This window comes from Nannospalax galili, unplaced genomic scaffold (genome assembly GCF_000622305.1).
Source record: "Nannospalax galili isolate Female #2095 unplaced genomic scaffold, S.galili_v1.0 scaffold899, whole genome shotgun sequence".
NCBI classification, from domain to species: domain Eukaryota; kingdom Metazoa; phylum Chordata; class Mammalia; order Rodentia; family Spalacidae; genus Nannospalax; species Nannospalax galili.
The window spans coordinates 771,018-791,306 of NW_008343202.1; the positions used below are offsets into that span (position 1 = coordinate 771,018).

The 20,289-nt window shown below is 48.1% G+C and overlaps 1 protein-coding gene across 2 annotated transcripts; it reads left to right on the top strand.

The window, feature by feature from the left end:
• Nucleotides 1-125: 125 nt before the first annotated feature.
• On the top strand, nt 126-19,659 carry Gusb (glucuronidase beta). 2 transcript variants are annotated; one of them, XM_008839153.3, is made up of 12 exons: nt 126-418; nt 3,640-3,825; nt 4,065-4,246; nt 4,728-4,870; nt 5,292-5,479; nt 7,495-7,641; nt 7,864-8,042; nt 8,129-8,275; nt 10,940-11,024; nt 14,935-15,111; nt 17,839-17,974; nt 19,320-19,659. In XM_008839153.3, the coding sequence occupies exons 1-12, from the start codon at nt 209-211 to the stop codon at nt 19,487-19,489; spliced, it is 1,950 nt and encodes a 649-aa protein (XP_008837375.1). In that variant the 5' UTR covers nt 126-208; the 3' UTR covers nt 19,490-19,659. The 2 variants fall into 2 exon arrangements, 1 of the variants encoding a protein (XP_008837375.1); XR_003850467.1 differs by lacking the exons at nt 8,129-8,275; nt 10,940-11,024; nt 14,935-15,111; nt 17,839-17,974; nt 19,320-19,659 and having other exon boundaries at nt 5,292-5,558; nt 7,864-8,005.
• The last annotated feature ends 630 nt before the right edge of the window (nt 19,660-20,289 follow it).

Here is a 20,289-nt window from a genome sequence, read left to right on the forward strand (position 1 = left end):
TACCTTTTGGGGTTGGGGAAGAATAGGAATTCCTATTCAAATCCTTGCCCAGCAGTTGTGCAAGCACTTGCCCTCAACCAACATGGAGCAGGAGGCGTCACACGGAACACGTGACCGTCCTGGGCCTTAACACGCTCTTCCTCGCCCCTGGGCTCGCGGAGCGCGCGGCTAAAAACCCGGCCGCAGAACAGTCGGCATTAAGGCCAGCATGTCCCCAAAGCGGGTCTCGTGCTGGGCAGCTCTGGGCCTGCTGCTGTGCGGCTGTGCGCTGGCGCTGCAGGGCGGGATGCTCTTCCCGAGGGAGACCCCGTCCCGGGAGCTCAAGGCGCTGGACGGACTATGGAGCTTCCGCGCTGACCTCTCCGACAACCGGCTGCTGGGCTTCGAGCAGCAGTGGTACCGGCGGCCGCTGCGGGAGGTGCGCGCCCCTGGGGACTCCGGGTCTGGAAGCTTCCGGGGATGGGATGAGGTGACCCTGCACCGCCAGACGCTTGTGCACGGCTAGGCGAAGTTAAAGATTAATGGGCTAGCAGGCTTGGAGAGGGAAGAGACCAGAACAGGAAGCAGGACCCGGCAGGCGGTGGACTGCACGGACTCCAGGGCCTCATGCATGCCAGGCAGGCACTGCATCATCGATCCACGCCTCCAGCCCTAAGGAATAGACCTTTTTTTGGTCTTTTTGAGACAGGGTCTCCCTGTGGCCCCAGCTGTCCTGGAACTCACTGTGTAGACCAGGCTGGCCTTCAACTCACAGAGATCCGCCTGCCTCTGTCTCCCAAGTGCTGAGATTAAACACGTCTGCCACCACGCCCGGCTTGGACTAGATCTTTTTTATAACTTTTAATTTGTAGTGTTGGGGATGGAACTCAGGGCCCTGTGCATGGCAGGCAAGCATTTTTTACTGAGCCTTTTATTTTTTGTTTTTAATATCGTATTATTTTTATTTTATGTGTATGAGTGTATTGCCTGCATGTGTGTAAGTTCGCCTGTGTAGTGCAGTGCCTTCAGAGGTCAGAGGTCAGAGGTCAGATCCCCTGGAACTGGAGTTACAGACTGTTGTTAGCCATGTAGGTGCTGGAAACCAAACCCTGCCGCTCTGTAAGAGCAGCCAGTGCTGCTCTAGCTATCTGAGCCATCTCTCTAGCCCCAAGCCTTTTGTTTTTGTTTTGAGGCAGGGTCTCACTCTAACTCAGGCTGGCCTGCACATCCGTGTGATCTTCCTGCCTCAGCCTCCCCAGTGCTGGAGTGGATTTTTTTAAAATTTATTTTTATTTATTTATTTATTTAATTTATTATTTTTACACCCACTTCCAGGTTAGCACCCTCCCATAGCTTCCCTCCCCCCACTAGAGCCCTTATACTCTGATATCCCTGCTACTGTCGGCCGTGTTGTTGGCACCCCCAGCCGTTCCATACTACTTGCCCTTCTGGTGAATCTAGTCAGCCTATCTAGAGGTCTTTGTTTTAGGAGGGTCAGCTGTTCCTCATCTAGCAGCAATCAGTTGTCAATATTCCATTAGATAAGATTGGGATCTGCTCTTCATTTTCCGAGTTCTATGCTGGGTTACTATCTGGGACTCCCTTTGGCCACTTGGGCCAACAACTCAAAAGAAGGTATTGCCTGTCTGGCATTGTTGCTTGTTATGTAACCTTTGGCTATATATATGGACTCTTATAAAATTATATTGGCCCCTTTAATCTTTGGTTATACTTTCTTTTTGGGTGTTTAAGGCCATACAGCTGGTCCAGATAAACCGATTTATTTTTACTCTTAAGGTTGTTTGAGGATCTGTTCCTCAGGGGTCACATGGGCTTGGGAGGAGCTCCTGGCTCCTTTCTTTTACCAGTTCTGCCTATGTGAAGATAAGTCAAAGGTCCTGCTCGACCATGGTTGGCTTTGCATGGAAGCATGGAGGAAATGATTCCAGTGTGTTGACCCTCCTCTTTATAGACTGGACACTGGTTCAAGTCCATGTTTTTGTGCATACCTCCTGCATCCCAGAGCAGGGCTCCTGCTTGACCTTCCACACCTCCTAGGGAGAAGCTGAACCCCAGCTCTGTCCATAGGGGATGCTGCTTACTGCATAAATCTGGGGGCCAGGATCACAGGGCTCTGTTCTGTCAGGGTTGGAGGGACCTTGGGTTGCAAGGGTCAGAGAGAGGAAAGGACTTGGCACACAGCCAGCAGAGGACCCATCCCCACTCTCCCTTCCTAACTAGGTAGAGTTCCGTACTGAAGTAGAATGGAGCAAGACTGCGCACTCACCAGCCCTGCTTCTCCAGATTCATTACTCATTTCCTTTCTCTCTCTTTCCTTTCCCTCCTCCTTCTTTCTTCCATTCTTTTATTACATTCATGTGTGTGTGTGTGTGTGCATGCCATGTGCATGTGGAGGTCAGAGGATGACTTGGGGAAGTCCCTGAAGTGTGGATCCCAGGGACTGAATTCTGGACATTAGGCTTGGAAAAAAAGCCTAATGGGTAATTGGCCTTTACCCATTGAACTATCTTGCCAGCCCCCTCTTTGTGTGTGTGTGTGTGTGTGTGTGTGTTGTGTCTGTGTTTGAAACAGATTTCACTCAGTGGCCCATGCTGGCCTCAGCAATCCTGCTGCCACAGCCTTCCAGGTGCTGGGATTATAGGCTATGAGACACCATACCAGCTTAGACTCAATTTTCAGCTCTGCTGGCAGCATTCATGAAAGAGGAAGTGAGGCCTGAGTGCTTTCTCAGTCTCCTCAGCTTAGGGGCCCCTGCCCCCGCTATAGCCTTCCCCATTGTGGCTGTGGTCATCTGCCTCTTAGTCAGGGTCTCGTCCTTCCTGCCTCAGGCTGTGTCACAGCCTTGGGGTCACCCTTTTCCATGGAGATCAAGGCCCTGGTGCCATCTGCCAAGTGGAAGAACTTGGCTTCAACAGTTTTCTACACAAACTGTGAGGTTCACTCGTCTTTAGCAACGTTCCCATTCAACAAGTATTTACGGAGTCCCTCCTGTGTGTTTGGGCTTGTACAGTGTGCTGAGGGTGCAGTTGTGAATAACAAACCTCTTTAGACAGTTTCATGTATCCCAGGCTGGCCTCAGACTCACTATATAACTGAGAACGTCTGAGGAAGATCTTGAACTTTTATTGTTTTGATTTTTATTTTAAGTATAAGTGTTTAACCTGTATGTTAAGTGCACTCATGAGTATAGTGCCTGCAGAGGGCAGAAGAGGGAACTGGAGTTAGGGACAGTTGTTAGACGCCATGTTGGGTGCTGGGAACAGAACCTGAGCTGAGCAGTGCTCTTAACTGCTGAGCCATCTCTCAGATTCCTCTTTTTTTAATTTTTTAGACAGGATTTCCCTGTTGCTCCAGCAGGCCTGGAATTCATTATGTAGACCAGGCTGATTTCAATATCACAGAGATACAGCTGTCTCTGTCTACCAAGTGCTGGGATTAAAGGAATGAGCCACTATGCCTGGCCTCCCTTGAACTTTTGATCCTCCTGCTTACACCCCTCAAATGCTAAGGTTACCAGCATGCATCACCATATTTTTAGTGCAGTGCTGGGGATGGAACTCAGGGTCTCATACATGCTTGGTAAACACTGTAGCACCTGAACTGTATCGCCATCCATGACTCCAGCTCTTCTTTCCCTAGTGGGGCCCAACCCTGGACATGCCAGTTCCCTCCAGCTTCAATGACATCACCCAAGAGCCAGAGTTGCGGAACTTTATTGGCTGGGTATGGTACGAGAGGGAAGCAACCCTGCCTCAACGATGGACACAAGACACAAGGATGAGAGTGGTGCTGAGGATCAACAGTGCCCATTACTATGCCGTCGTGGTCAGTGTGGGGTGTGGCTGGTGGAAGGACCATAGTCCTGGCTGCTGAGTAGGGATCTGTGCCTGGGGCCAGGGAAAGGGGTGATTCATTGGCTCAGTGGGAGCTCCATTTCCCCATCAGGCTGGTGGCAGGGCCCTGGGCCCCCCATATGTTACACTTTTGGAAGGGAGTGCCCGAGAGCAGAGCCCTCTTTACACCATGGCCTGTTGCCCTCTACTCTTCTCTCTTTGTGTCTTCAGTGGGTGAATGGGATTCATGTGGCAGAGCATGAGGGGGGCCACCTCCCCTTTGAGGCTGACATCAGCAAGCTGGTCCAGAGTGGGCCCCTGTCCTCCTGCCGGATCACCATTGCCATCAACAACACACTGACTCTCCACACTCTGCCTCCTGGGATGATCATCTACAAGACTGATACCGCCATGTGAGCAGCATCCTACCTCATTCCCACTCCCTGCCCTGCCCAGTGGGCTTCCCACTAAGGACAGGGTGGCCTCAGCCCTGAATCTGGGGAGACCGGGGGAGGGGGACACACATAAATTGACATCAAAGGGTACAGAGGGCTAGAGAGATGTCTCAGTGGATATAGCACTTAGGCAAACATCAAGACCTGAATTTGTAGCCCAAGAACCAATGTAAAGCTGAGTGGAGTAGGTCCCATTTGTAATACCAGGGCTCTCCAGTGCTCCCATGGGGAATTGGGAGGTAGAGATAGGTGGATTCTAGAAGCTCTCAGACCAACTAGAACAAGGGACTCTGTCTCGATGTGGAAGATGAGGAACAACACCCGAGGGTGTCCTCTGACCTCCACATGTGCACCGTGATGCACACTTACATCCACACACAAGATTTAAAAAAAAAAAAAAAAAGACATAGGACCAGTTGACTTTGTTCTTTTGCTCTAGGTATCCAAATGGTTACTTTGTCCAAGAGACAAGCTTTGACTTCTTTAACTATGCGGGACTGCATCGGTCTGTGGTCCTCTATACCACCCCTACCACCTACATTGATGACATCACTGTGACCACTGATGTGGACCAAGAAAATGGTGAGGGCTCTTGACAGGAGGATCTGCACTAGGCTGAGCCCAACCTATCTCAATTCCTGAGAGGAAACAATCCCTCAGAAAAAGGCTTTTAGCATCTGGGAACCCTCATCTGTTCCATCACCTTCAGAAGCCAAGACCCAGCCCTCCCAAGCCAATGAGGGCTTCAGAAATCACCCATCATCTTGACCTCACTTTGCCAAGAAGTGAGGCACAGTGAGGAGTAGGGTCTTCCTAAAGTGACACAGCTCAGCATAAGTCATGTGACTCCTCTATTGTACCCGCCTCAGTCTCCCTCCCTGCATAGTGAACTGGAAAACCAAGCCATTGTTTGCTGGATTCTTGGGGCCTGAGGTGACTTCTGGGAGTGGGTGTTTACAGAGTGCTCCCATCTGCCTCTATCTGGATCTCTTGTTTCTCACAGGGCTAGTGAATTACCAGATTTCTGTCCAGGGCACTGAACACTTCGAGCTAGAAGTGCGACTTTTGGATGAGGAAGGCAAAGTCGTGGCCCAGGGAACAGGGGACCAGGGTCAGCTGTGGGTGCCCAGTGCCCATCTCTGGTGGCCTTACCTGATGCACGAGCACCCTGCCTACCTGTACTCCTTGGAGGTAATGGTGATTTGGGACTGGCAGTCGGAAAGCCTTTGGCTGCCACCTGGTGGCTGTGACTTCAGCAGGAGACGGACAGGTAACTAGGCAGGCACTGTCCCAGATTTTTGGCCTTTTCTCACCCTTTGTGGAAAAGTCCAGATATCAGGAGCAGGTCGAAAGAGCAGGTTCTGCCTTCTCAAAGACAGAGATGGTTTCTGCATCTCAGCTTGCAAGCTTGTGGGATATGCAGATCTTTTTTAGCTGGTCTAGGGGACAATGGGGTCAAATGAGTCTAGGAATTTTAGGCCAGCCTGAACAACATGGTGAGATCTCATTAAAAAAAAAAAAAAAAAAGCCAGGGACTGGAGGGATGGCTCAGTGGCAAAGAGCACTAACTGCCCTTGCAGAGGACCTGGGTTTGGTTCCCAGCACCCACAGGTAGCTAACAACTGTAACACTAGTTCCAGGGGATCTGGCACCCTCTTCTGGCATCTACAGACATTGCATGCATGGGTACACATAAGTACATGCAGGCAAAACACATATAAAATAATAATTTTTTTTTTTGGTGTTTTTGAGACAAGGTCTCCCTGTAGCCCCAGCTGTCCTGGAACTCACTATGTAGACCAGGCTGGCCTCAATCTCACAGAGATCTGCCGGCCTCTGCCTCCTGAGTGCTGGGAATAAAGGCATGCACCATCATGCCTCGCTTAAAAATTAAGTCAAACTTGGTACATACCTACAATTCCAGCACCCAGAAGGGTGAGGCAGGAGGATTGCCATGAGTTTGAAGCCAACCTTGGCTACATATTTCCAAGTAATCCTAGGACACATAACTGAACCCTTTCTCAAAAAACAAACAGGCTGGAGAGCTGGCTCAGTAGTTTGAATATCCACTGCTCTTGCAAAGTACCTGAATTGGGTTCCCAGCACCTACATTGAGTGGCTCAAACCTGTAACTCCAGTTCTGGGGGTATCCAATGCCTGTGGCTTCCTCCTCAGGCACGTGCATTCTTGTGCACATACCCAAACACACACCAGTACACACAACTTAACAGCCAGGCATGGTAGTGCACACCTTTAATCCCAGCACTCGGGAAGTAGGGGCAGGCAGATCTCTGAGTTCAAGGCCAGCCTGGTCCATATAGTGAGTTCCAGGCCAGATGGGGCTATAAGGAGACCCTATCTCAAAAAGACCAAAAAATAAAAATAAAATAAATAAAACAAAATAAACAGCTGGGTGTGGTGGCACACACCTATAATCCTAGTATTTGGGATGTGGGTGCAAGAGGATGAGGAGTTCAAAGGTCATCCCTAGATACATTGTGAGTTTAAGGCCAGCCTGGGCTGCATGAGACCCTATGTTAAAAAAACAAACAAAAAAGCCCCTGATAAATAGAACCAGAAGCTGGAAGGATTGCTCAGCAGTTAAGAGAACTGGCTGTTCTTGCAGAGGACCTGAGTTTGAGTCCCAGCACCCACATGGCAGCTAACAATCATCTGTAACTCCAGTTCAGGGGATCTGATGCCCTCTTCTGACCTCTGAGGGCATTGTACAACATGGGTGCACTTACACACATGTAGGCAATACACTCATACATATAAATATAATTTAAAAAGCTGGGCGTAGTGGTGCACACCTTTAATCCGAGTGTTTGGGAGGCAGAGCAGGCAGATCTCAGTGAGTTCCAGGCCAGCCTGGTCGACATAGTGAGTTCTAGGTCAGCTGGGGCTACAGGGAGACCCTGTCTCAAAAAGCCAAAAAACAATAAAATAAGAATTTTAAAATAATAAAATATTAGCCGGGCGTGGTGGCGCACGCCTGTAGTCCCAGCACTTGGGAGGCAGAGGCAGGCGGATCTCTATGAGTTCAAGGCAAGCCTGGTCTACAAAGTGAGTTCCAGGACAGCTCGGGCTACATGGAAACCAACCCCAGAACCACTGCCCATGTGAGTTGTATGGGGACGCTGTCTTCCCTGCTGAAGGGTGGCAGTCTGCCAGGGTCCTCATGCTTGGCCTGTTGTCTCTTGTAGGTGAGGATGACCGTACCAGCTGGGCCTGTGTCTGACTTCTACACCCTCCCCGTAGGGATTCGCACGGTGGCTGTCACAGAGAGCAAGTTCCTTATTAATGGGAAGGCTTTCTATTTCCACGGAGTCAACAAGCATGAGGATGCAGACGTGAGTTGTGGCTGCGGTGTCCCTGTGTAGGCTGCTGGAGGTCACTGCCATCTTCTTGACCTTCCCCTTCCTCTTGTGCCCTGAAGACACCACCCTGTGCTGGAGTTTGTGTGGGGCCTGGACAGAGGGTAGATCAGGTGACTGCAGGGGCCTGGCTTTAGAAGAAAGTGAGTCCTCTCCAGCGACAGGGGGCAGGTGTCATGCTGCTCTGCTGTCCCCTAGATTCGAGGAAAGGGCTTTGATTGGACATTGGTGATGAAGGACTTCAACCTCCTACGCTGGCTCGGTGCCAACTCCTTCCGAACCAGCCACTACCCCTACGCAGAGGAAATTCTACAGCTCTGTGACCGCTATGGGATTGTGATCATCGATGAGTGTCCTGGTGTGGGCATCGTGCTGCCGTGAGTGCTCACCACCCACACTGCCCAGCCCGCCCAGCTCTGCAGCCTTTGGTGACATCCACACCTTTTCCTTTCTGGCTCTACAGCCAGAGTTTTGGCAACGAGTCTCTTCGGCACCACCTAGAGGTGATGGAGGAGCTGGTGCGCAGGGACAAGAACCATCCAGCTGTCGTGATGTGGTCTGTGGCCAATGAGCCCTCTTCTGCACTGAAACCCGCTGGTTACTACTTCAAGTGAGTGCCCTTCTTCCCCTGGGCTGGTCAGGCTTGTGAGCTCATCTTTTGGCCTGGTGCAACCCCGACTGGCAGACTGCAGAGCTGAAGTCAGCCTTGCAGGAGACGCTGACTTTCACAAGCACCCATCACACACCCCAGCATTTCCAGGGAACAAATCTACCCACCCAAATTGTGGGTTTCCCACCCAGTAAGACAGACCTAGTCACACTAGAAATGAAATCTAGAGTTAATTTGTAATACAGAATTTGAGATTTTACCTAATTTTATTTTATTATCATTTTTTCCTGACACAATTTCTCTACGTAGCCCTGGCTGAACTCAGACTACAGTGATCCTCCTGCCTGTGTCCTGAGTGCTGATTACAGACATGAGCCACCATGCCTGAAAATGTTTTAAATTTGTTTATGTGCTAAGTATGCCTGCCTGCATGTGTATATGTGCACCACGTGTGCCATTGACTGCAGAGGTCAAAGGAGGGTGTCAGGTTCCCCCTAGAATTGAAGTTACAGGTGATTATGAGCTGTCATGTGGGTGCTGGGAGCCAAACCTGAGTCCAGCCCTTTTTGTTATTTTTTTTGAGCTAGGGTCTCAAATAACCCAGGATGGTCTTAAACTTGCTATTACTATGTAGCCAAGGCTTGCCTTTAACTGTTGATCCTTCTGCCTCTACTTCCTGCTCAGTACTAGAATTACAGGTATATGAAACTACACATAGCATTTATTTATTAAATCTTTTATAGATAGAAACACATTAAAAATCATAGAAAACCACTGTGATGCTTTGGGGTCACCCTTGTAAAACCAATTTACATACGTAAACGATTTGAAATGGGATTTTAATGGCATGCAATTTTTTAATTAAAAAATATTTTTATATTTATGAATGTTTTGCCTGCATGTATGTCAGTGCACCACATACATGTAGTGCTGGTGGAAGAGGGTGCTAGATCCCCTGGAACTGGAGTTAGAGATGATTGTCAGTTGCCTTGTGGGTGTTGGGAACTGAACCCGTGTCCTTTACAAAAGCAGCAAATGCTCTTAACCACTGAGCCGTTTCTCCAGCCCTGGTATGCAAATTTTCAGTTATTTTGTGGTGTTTGGGATCAAATCCAGGGCCCTGTCCATGCATGCTGCTACTGAGCTACACCCTCAGCCCCACTTCTCTGTCACGTGGTTGTCAATTTTAGGGGCAAATTACACTATTTACCATAGAAGCAGCAGAGACCACTGAAGCGTCCCAAAACCAACATTGCATCCCAATTTTATGCAGTATCCTGAGCTCGCTGAGTCTGTAGAACCGAGAGGCCTTGAGGGGTGTCCCTAGCTTGGGCAAAGGATAGCTATGGACATGCATAGTTCTCCAGAGCTATGGGGGTACAAACGGCTTTTGAGCTAGGGTTGAATGGATAGAACTTTTGTCTCAAAGGGGAAGTGTACAGGTTCCTGAGACCTCCAGACAAGCTTTTCAAGGAGGTGGTGAGGGAGATGCATGCGTTCTGGGATGGGAGAGACAAGACCAGATGGACAAGGCTGGCCAGGCTGGAGTAGCCCAGACAGGTTTTCCCTGACCTGGAAGTTTCCAGCATGATAAGCTGTTTGAACAGCTTATATACACTAACAACACTACAGTTCATAACATCTGAGCTGAGGTGTTCAGGCAACATTCATGACATTGCAAGATGTATACAGTGCAAAGTGCACATACTATGTGTTCAAAACCAAGGCTGAAGTGAAGTCAACAACTTGGTATGGGAAAATGCTGCCAAAGATATTTACATTTTTATATGTGTGTGTGGGGCATATGCATTCATGTGAGTGCAGGTACCTGTGGAGGCCAGAAGAGGACATTGGATCTCCTCCATCTGGAGGAGTTACAGGTGGTTGTGAGCTATCTTATATGGATGCTAGGAACTGAAATCAAGTCCTCTGTAGGAGCAATATGTGCTCTTAACTGCTGAGCCGTCTTAGCCTCTCTTTTTTTTTCTGAGACAGGCCCTCCCTGTAGCCCCAGCTGGCCTGTAACTTGCTGTATGGACCAGGCTGGCCTCAGTCTCACAGAAGTCTGCCTCTGCCTCCCCAGTGCTGGGATTAAAGGCGTGTACCACCACACCCGGCCCACCTCTTAATTCAAATTGTGTCCCCTGAGATTGTTTCATTGGGTCCTGTGTTCCCCTTCATCATTCCTGCTGCACGCCTTGACTTTCAGCTTGTACCAGGGTCTCTGTTCCCAAGGCTCCGTGCAGCCATGTTCTTAGCCATGAGCTACCACAAAACCCTCAGCACCAGCCTGTTACATTAAACAGTATCCTGTCCTAATTCTTACCCATCCCTTCCTATCCAAGAATGTCATCTGAGTTTCAGAACCTAGTTTTTGGCAGTGTCTCACTTCAGTTCTGTGTACCTGCTCCCTGCTGTGAGAGCAGGCTGGCTTTTGGTTTACTGGGAATCATAGTGGGAGAGAGAAATCGTTGTAGGGGACCATGACTTTGAGCTAGATCTCTACACACTGCTAGCTCACCTGCAACACACATTAAGGTCCGGAGGGAAACAATGGCAGTTTTTTATCGTGGCTGGGGGGGCGGTGGGGATGGGAGGTAGAAGAGAAAGGTGTCCAAGAGTCTTCCCAGACTGACAGGCTTGTCTTCTGCCTTCCATGGACAGGACGCTGATCACCCACACCAAAGCCCTGGACCCCACCCGGCCTGTGACCTTTGTGACCAACGCGAAATATGATGCAGACCTGGGGGTGAGCCTGTGGGGGTCCCCATTGCAGTCTGTGCTCTCCTGTGCTTGGCTTTTAGTCTTGTCATACTTGCTAACATGAACCAGGAGTTGCCAGTTCAGTGATTTCACAACTGGTCTTAAGGTTAAAGAGACTTAACTTTGCTTACTTGCCAAGCAGTGTGGCTTCTAACCCCAAGGAGGTTGGGCTACATCCAGGGCAATGTACTTGTTCACAGTGTAGACTCAGGGTTGGTTTTTTTTTAGTCTTTTTTGAGACAGGGCCTCCCTGTAGCCCCAGCTGTCCTGGAACTATGTAGACCAGGCTGGCCTTGAACTCACAGAGATCCACCTGCCTCTGCCTCCAGTGTGCTGGGATTAAAGGCGTGAGCCACCACATCCAGCTCAGGGTTGTTTTTTTTTTTTAAATTTTTTTTTTAATTACTCTTATTTTATGTGTATGAGTATCTTGCCTGCATGTATGTAAGTGCACCCGTGTCATGCCATGCCCACAGAGGTCAGAAGAGTGTATTGGATCCCCTGGAACTAGAGTTATAAACAGTCGTGAGCCACCATGTGGGTGCTGGGAACTGAACCCCTGTAAGAGCAGCCAGTGCTCTTAACCACTGAGCTATCTCTCCAGCCCTGTTTGTTTTTGAGGCAAGGTTTAAAAGTTACTGTTGGGCCAGGTGTGGTAGCATACACCTGTAATCCCAGCACTTGGGAGGCTGAGAAAGATCATGAGTTTGAGGCCAGCCTAGACAACAGAGAGACCTTCTCAGGAAAAAAGAAACCAAACAAAACATGATGTGGGTAGTAGGTGAGAGGCTGTGTGGAAACAAGGCCAAAAAGGGGCTGTCTCTGAGGTTCCCACAGCATGCATCCATAACTCCAGTTCCAGGGGGATCTGATGCCTTATTGGGACCTCTGTACTACACATTGCATGACATGGGTGCACTTACATACATGCAGGCAATACACTCATACACACAAAATAAAAATAATATTTAAAAAAAAATCAAAGGGATGGCTCCTTGCTGGCTCTGCAGCCCAGTTTCTTCTGCACCATGCAGCCCCTTCACTGTCCCTGCATTCACTGGCCTGGGCACAGCAGCCCACTGACACTTGGGAGCAAGAAAATGCCTGAGGCCAAAGGGCAGTAAAGAAGAAGGAAGTGCAGCAGAAAGAGAAACATTGTAACTGGAAATCCAAAAGCTGTCTTTTAAAAAAAATTTTTACGTGTATGCGTGTGTTGCCTGCATGTAGGTAAGTGTATCCGTGTCGTGCAATACCTGTGGAGGTCAGAAGAGGCTGTCGGATCCCCTGGGACTGGAGTTATGGACAGTTGTTAGCTGCCATGTGGGTGCTGGGATTTGAACTCGGGTCTTCTGCAAGAACAACCAGTGTTCTTAACTGCTGAGCCATCTTTCCAGCCCCCAGAAGCCATCTTATTATTTTAATATAGTGTTTTTTACATTAATTTTTATGTGTATTAGTGTTATGCCTGCATGTATGTCAAGTGTACCCGTGTCATGCAGTGTCTGAGGTCAGAAGAGGGTGCCAGATCTCCTGGAACTGGAGTTATAGACAGTTTTAGCTGCCGTGTGGGTGCTGGGAACTGAACCTGGGTCCTCTGCGAGAGCAGCCAGTGTTCTTAACCACTGAGCAATCTCTCCAGCCCTCTTAATATATTATTTTTGAGGCAAGGTCTCATGTAACTCAGGCTGGCTTTGAACTTTTTGATTCTCCTGCCTCCACCTCTCCAGTGCTAGCATTACAGGCCTGAAACACTACACCCCATTTTAGGTGGTGCTGGGAATCAAACCCAGGACCTTGTGCATGCTAGACAACACTGTACCAATGGAGCTACATCTCAGACCTTATTTAAAATCATATGTATTTGTCTGTATGTGTCTCTTTGCATGTGTGCAAATGCCCTTGGAAGTTGTCAGATCCCCTGGAGCTGGAGTTAACAGGCAGTTTTGAGACACCTTAAGTAGGTGCTTCGAACTAAACGGGTTAATTGCAAGAACAGGATGAAGTATTAACTGTGGAGCCATCTCTCCAACCCCAGCCCTTTTAATTTTTCGAGACAAGGTCTGACTATGTAGCTCAGGCTGGCCTTAAACTTGTGATCCTCCTTGCCTTAGCCCCTCGAGTGGTGGGATCACAGGTGTGTTGCTTTGCCAGACTGAAACTACCATTTCACATGGATGAAGAAAGCCTTGTTAGCCTGGGTTCTCTCACTGTGTCCCTAGAGCACACCCTTCAAAACAGAGGCAGCACGGAGACACTAGGGAGGCCCATATGCATGGGAACGTGCTCAAAGCCCAGGTGGGAGCTTTGCTGGGTGTCCTGTGCCTGGTCTCTTCACCTGGAGGTGTTTGCTTCATGAACTGGCTCTGACTGACCTCAGCAGCTCTTTGCTGCCTGCATTTACCCTTCACAGCCTGGAGGGGGCTGTGGTCACTGGGGAAAGACCTCTGGAGTCAAAGCAAATCTTTGGAGCTGAATATTTTCACTAGAAAAAGAGGGAGAGAGTTGGGGGGGGGGGCAGGCACCAGCTAGATGCAGGACTCTTTCTTGCCCAGTCCTAGTACTACTGTGTTTGGGCATGAGGCCTTCCTGTCCCTATCCTACTGTTGCCTCACCACTGCCTATAAAGAAATCTAGCTGATCTGCTATTGTAAGCACTACTTCCTCTGCACGGTATCTGGTAAGATTCTTTGTGAGGGAGCCTGGGAACATGCCTCAGTGGTCCAGTGTGTGTTTGGTATGCACAAGCCCTTTGGGTGCACCCCCAGCACCCCCTCAAAATTGACTGGAGGATTGAGGATGTAGCATACATAAAACCTTGTGTTCAGTCCCCACCACAGTATAAAACCAGATATGGTAGTACATGCTTCTAATTCACAGGCACTTGGGAAGTGGGTAGTGGAGGTAGGAGGATTATTAGTTCAGTCTTGGCTACATAGGAGTTTGAGGCAGAGCTACTTCATGAAGCCAACACCTCCAGGTGAAGAGGCCAGGCACAGGACACCCAGCAAAACTCCCACCTGGGCTCTAAGGGTGTTCCCATGCATATGGGCCTTCCTAGTGTCTCCATACAGCCTCTGCTGTGATGTCCCTGCTCTAGAGACACAGCCTGGCAGGGTAACACATACCTGTGATCCCAGCATTCAGGAGTTTGAAGCCAGCTTAGGCTATAAGACTATCTCAAAAAATAAACTGTGAAGAGAAAAACTACATCTATTTTTCTGGATGGATCACATCTCCAGGCAAAAGTGATGGTAGGCCCGTGGCAGGAATTGAAAGAAGCAAAGTCCAGTAGGGCTAGTGTGCTGGATAGCTTCAGTTGTCAACTTGACACATGTGGGTGGAGGGAACCACAGTTGAGGAATTGGCTCTATTGGATTGGTCTGTGGGCATGTCTATGAGCCTTTTTTTTTCATTGTTGAATGATGCGGGAGGGCCCATGTCACTGTGGGCCATGCCACCCCTGGGCAGGCCATCCAAAGTTGTAGAAGAAAACAGGCTGAGTGTGGACCAGAGGAGCAAGTCAGTAAGCAGTCTGTGGTTCAGTTCCTGCCTCCAGGTTCCAGCACTGACTTCCCTCAGTAATGAACCTGGGAAATATAAGGTAAAATAAACCCTTTCTTCCCCAAGTTGTTTTTGGTCAGAGTTTTTAATCACAGCAATCAAAAGTAACTGGGGCAGTTGGGAACTTGGATGACGGCCTACTTTGCTTCTTGTTCCCTTCAGAATCCAAGGGGAGCCTTAGTCCAGCATTATAGACTGGCTTGATTTGGGTCACTTCTTGGCTTTATTTCCTGCACATGGGGCAGGGTAACTTCAGTCACCCTCTGCATTCCCTTCTTACCTTCCCAGAAGAGGAGCTCATGACTACTAAGCTCATGCTAATGTTCTCGACCCAGGCTCCCTATGTGGACGTGATCTGTGTGAACAGCTACTATTCTTGGTACCACGACTATGGGCACTTGGAGGTGATTCAATTGCAGCTGAAGACCCAGTTTGAGAAATGGTATAAGACTCACCAGAAGCCTATTATTCAGAGCGAGTATGGAGCAGAAGCAATCACAGGGTTTCACCAGGTGAGTGGTGTACAGCCCTCTGTTCTGTCACTCGGCTGGACAGCGATGTCAGTCGCTCCCCAGACTTTCCCTGCCTTCAGTTGTAATGAAGGACCGTGCTGCAGTTCTCAGACACCTATACACATTGACACCCCTCTGTGTAAACCTTGGCCTAGCATGTGGGGACCTCAGAGACAGCCCCCTTTTGGCCTTGTTTCCACATAGCCTCTCACCTACTACCCACATCATGTTTTGTTTGGTTTCTTTTTCCTGAGAAGGTCTCTCTGTTGTCTAGGCTGGCCTCAAACTCATGATCTTTCTCAGCCTCCCGAGTGCTGGGATTACAGGTGTGTGCTACCACACCTGGCCCAACAGTAACTTTTAAACCTTGCCTCAAAAACAAACAGGGCTAGAGAGATAGCTCAGTGGTTAAGAGCACTGGCTGCTCTTGCAGAGGACCTAGGTTTGATTCCCAGCACCCACATGGCAGCTAACAATGGTCCTTAACTCCAGTTCCAGGGTATCCAATGCCCTTTTCTGACCTCTGTGGGTAGTGCACAACATGAGTGCACTTAACACACATGCAGGCAATATGCTCAAACACATAAAAATAAATAAGGTATGGTGGCTCATGCCTTTAATCCCAGCCCTTGGGAGGCAGAGGCAGGTGGATCTCTATGAGTTCCAGGCCATTTGTGGCTACAGGAATACCCTGTCTCAAAAAGGTAAAAAAATAATAGACCCTTGGCAGTGATGGAAAAGGTTTGTATTGGCCCTACTCAGGTATGGTATGAGGGTCTATACTGTGAATACTGTAACTGAATTGATTAAGTGTATTAATGCAGGTCTACTTCCTTTAAGGTATGATGGCACATCTGTATTGGCACTTTGGAGATGGAGGCAGTTCAAGGCTAGCCTCAGCAATATGTTGAGTTTCAGGCCAGCCTGGGCTACAGGAGACTGCTCAGTGGGTTAAAGTGCTTGCCACATAAACATGAGGACCCAAGTTCAAATCCCAGAACCCACACAATGCCTGGCACAGTGGAACACATCTGTTATCTATGTTCTCTGGCAGGCAGAGACAGGAGAGTCTCTGTTAGCTTCCTAGCCAGCTAGCCTGGCACATACAGTGGCAAACAAGTGAGACCTTTGGGCGGATGTGGTGGTGCAAGCCTTTAATCCCAGCACTGGGGAGGCAGAGGCAGGTGAATCTCAGTGAGACTGAGGCCAGCCTAGTCTACATAGTGAGTTCCAGGCCAGCTTGGCTACAGGGAGACCCTACCTCAAACAAAAAAGCAAAAAAGGGTCTAGAGAGATGGCTCAGGAGTTAAGAACACTGGCTACTCTCACAGAGGACCCACAGTTTCCAGTGTCCAACATGGCAGCTAACAACCATCTAACTCCAGTTCCAGGGTATCCAACACCCTCTTCTGGCCTCCACAGGCATTGCACAACACAGGTGCACCTAGCTACATGTAGGCAATACACGCACACACATAAAATAAAAATATTTTTTTTAAAAAAAAGATCTTGTCTCAAACAAGGTGGAAAGCAAGGACTGACACCCAAGGTAGTCCTCTGATCTCTACATGCTTGTGCCCATGTGTGCACATGCATACATGCGCACAAACACAAATATACAAAAGATTTTAAAAGAATAATAAAAATCATCTTTGTGAGCCTGGTTTATATAACAAATTCCAGGCAAGCTAGGGTTACAGAGAGACCTTGTCTCAAAAAGACCAAGACTTTTTAAAAAAAAAGTTGAGGCAAAGTAATTTAGCTTTGAGAATTGGTAGCAATGGGGCCTGTGGAGATGGCTCAGCAGGTAAAACACTTATCATGTAAATTCAAGGACCAGAGTTCAGATCCATCACCCACATAAGTGCCAGGCAGGTGTGGCAGACCACCTGTAATCCAGCACTTAAGAAGCAGAGGCGGGGTGGTAGGGCAGTCCCCAGAGCAAGCTGGCTAGCTAGACTAACAGAAATGGTATGGTTTGAGTTCAGCAGGAGACCCTGCACCATTAAGGTGGAGCATAATTGAGTAAGACACCTGATTACAACCTCTGGCCAACATACACACACACACACACACACACACACACACACACACACACACACTGGCAAATACAGAGTTACTAATTAAGATGGGTTTTTTTTGAGACAGGGTCTCACTATGTAGCTTTGACTGGTCTGGTCTGCAACTCACTATGTAGTCAGGCTAGCCTCAAACTGAGATCTACCTGCCTGTCTCCCAAGTGCTGGAATTAAAAGGTGTGTGCTACCAACCCCACTGAAGGTGTTTTTTTTTTTGTTGTTGTTGTTTTTTTAAAATCATTTTGGGAGCTGGAGAGATGGCTCAGCAGTTAAGAGCACTGACTGCTCTTGAAGAGGACTCTGGTGTGATTCCCAGCACCCACATGGCGGCTATGAACAGTCCTTAACTCCAGTTCCAGGGGAATCCAAAGCCCTCTTCTTACCTCCGCAGCATTGTATGACACGGGTGCACTCACATACACACAGGCAATACACTCATACACATAAAATAAAAATAATAAAATATTAAAAAAAATCATTTTCATGCTGGGTGACCTCAGATCCTGGCTGTGTCAGCTGAGTCCTGCAGTCAGTACAGCCCACCATGAACACAGATATTTTGGTCCTTGTCAAGTGGATCTTTTATTTTTATCTAACATTTCAGTTCCAACAGTTCTGATTCTTGCATTCTCTTTGCTTTGAATCCCAGGATCCGCCTCTCATGTTCAGTGAGGAGTACCAGAAGGCTCTCCTGGAGAATTACCATTCAGTTCTAGATCAGAAACGCAAAGAATACGTGGTTGGAGAGCTCATCTGGAATTTTGCCGATTTCATGACTAACCAGAGTAAGTGACTGTTTAGCTTATGGACTGGACCATTTTCTAATTTTTTCATGTTGGCCTTTTCAGGCCTAATCATTTGTTTGTAAGAATACTGAAAATGGGACTGGGGAGATAGTAAAGGACCTGGTCTATTTTACAATAATTAAGAGGGGAAAAATGGGGGCTGGAGAGATGACTCAGCAGTTAAGAGCACTGGCTGCTCTTGCAGAGGACTCAGGTTCTCTCAGATTCTCAGCACCTACATGGCAGCTATCAACCGTCCATAACTCCAGTTCCAGGGGATCCAGTGCCTACTTTTGACTTCCATGGGCACTGCATGACATGGGTGCACTTACACACACACAGCTAATACACTCATACACAGAAAATAAGATTAATATTTGAAAAAGGGGAAAATAGGCCTCAGATTGGATGTATTTTTGATAAATAATTCATTGTTTCATATTACTGAATTATAAAAAAACATTTCCCAAATACAGGTAAGTTCCAAAGCATTTTGAATAAAGTTCAGGTCTTCAAAGAGAATGTGGTCTGTACTTTCACAAAAAGGGAAGACACCCACTTAAGTTTCCAAATGAGTGAATGTTTGATTTCTCCCCACACCTCTAGACTTCTAGTTTCTCTCCCCCATCCCATTCCCTCTCTGTTCTTGACACAGTCTCTGTGACCCATGCTGGACTCAACCTTGTGATCCTCCTGCCTCCGCCTCACAAATTCTAGGATTACAGGCATGCGCCATCATGCCCAGCAATTTCCATTACATATATATGTTTGAGACAGGGTCTCATTGTGTAGACCTGGCTGGAACTAGCTATATATAGCAGGCTGGCCTTGAACTCAGAGATCCACCTGCCTCTGCCTCCCAAGTACTGGGATTAAAGGCATGCACCTTCAAAATATTTTAAATATTATTTTACAAGTATAAGAAAATCTGTTTTGAAATTTTCTTCTTCATATAGACTAGAAATTAATGTACCAGGAAGTTTAAGTGTTTGGGGAGAACAGTGATACTTACGTACTTTACCCTATAAGACATCCCTTTGGCTAACCTTACACCATAAGAGAACTTTCCTGTTTAGTTTCCACTTGGCCTTGAACTCAGAGATCCGCCTGCCTTTGCCTCCCATGCGTCTGCCTCTCGTGCCCAGGGGTTAAAGGTGTGCACCACCACACCCAGCTCAGCCCTTTTGTTTTAAATTTTTTATTACATTTACTTAGTGTGCATGTGTGGGTATGTATGTATGTGTTGGGGGGGCATACCATGATGGCACATAGGTTGTCAGACTTGGTGGCAGGTGCCTTCTGCTGAGCCATCTCACCAGTCCCTTGCTTTTTCTTTTTTCTTCAGCACCACTGAGAGTTATAGGGAACCGAAAGGGAATCTTCACTCGTCAGAGACAACCCAAAACTGCGGCATTTCTTTTGCGAGAGAGATACTGGAGGCTTGCCAATGAAACCAGGTATCACCATTCATTGCCGAAGATACAGTGTTTGGGAACCAGACCATTTACATTTTAAAGCCAAAACTACCTCACTGCCAGCGTAACCTCTGCTCCCCAAATGAAAGGCAGTTTCTCAACAGAGCAGGTGCCCTGTTCATAACACCCAGAGGACTTCTGGTTTGGATTTTGTGGTGATCTGTTAGAAGGGGACATTAGAGGTGACAATAAAACTTCTCTAATATGGGAGTAATGAGTGACTGTCCTTAGGCTCAGAGCTATGTCCTGCTGAGAAGTATGTGAAGTAATTTCTGTATGTCAGTTTTCAGCTGTAGCTCAATGCACTCCTGAGAAATTGCTGCATGGATGCTCATGTTGTGTTCATGGATGCTTACACTGTTAAGAGCTGCTGGTAAAACACTGCTCCATCACCCCAGGGCCACCTGTGCTTGGGTATCAAAATCAGGCTAGCCTAGGCCCAGTGCAAGTGAAAGACATGCTCATTAACCCCATAGAAGAGCCACAGTCCCACGGGTATTAATACATGCATAGAAGTGTTAAACAGTGCACTCACTGACTGACAGACGTGTGTACCAGTTTCCTCACAGTTGTGATGAAAAGTATAAGGTTTAAATGCTGAGGAGTTTGAGGTTGTTCCAACCTCAGCCAGTCTTGCTCCTGAGGCATAGCACACCTTGTTTTTTTAAGACAGGATCTCTCACTGGACTGATACTCACTGAATAGGCTACACTGGCTGGCCAGGGAGCCCTAAGGTTCTGTCTGCCTGTGTGCTGAGATTACAAGCACATGCCACTATGCCCAGCATTTTTTTTTTTTTAATGTGCAGGAGTGTTCTGCTTGCATGTATTTAAGTGCACT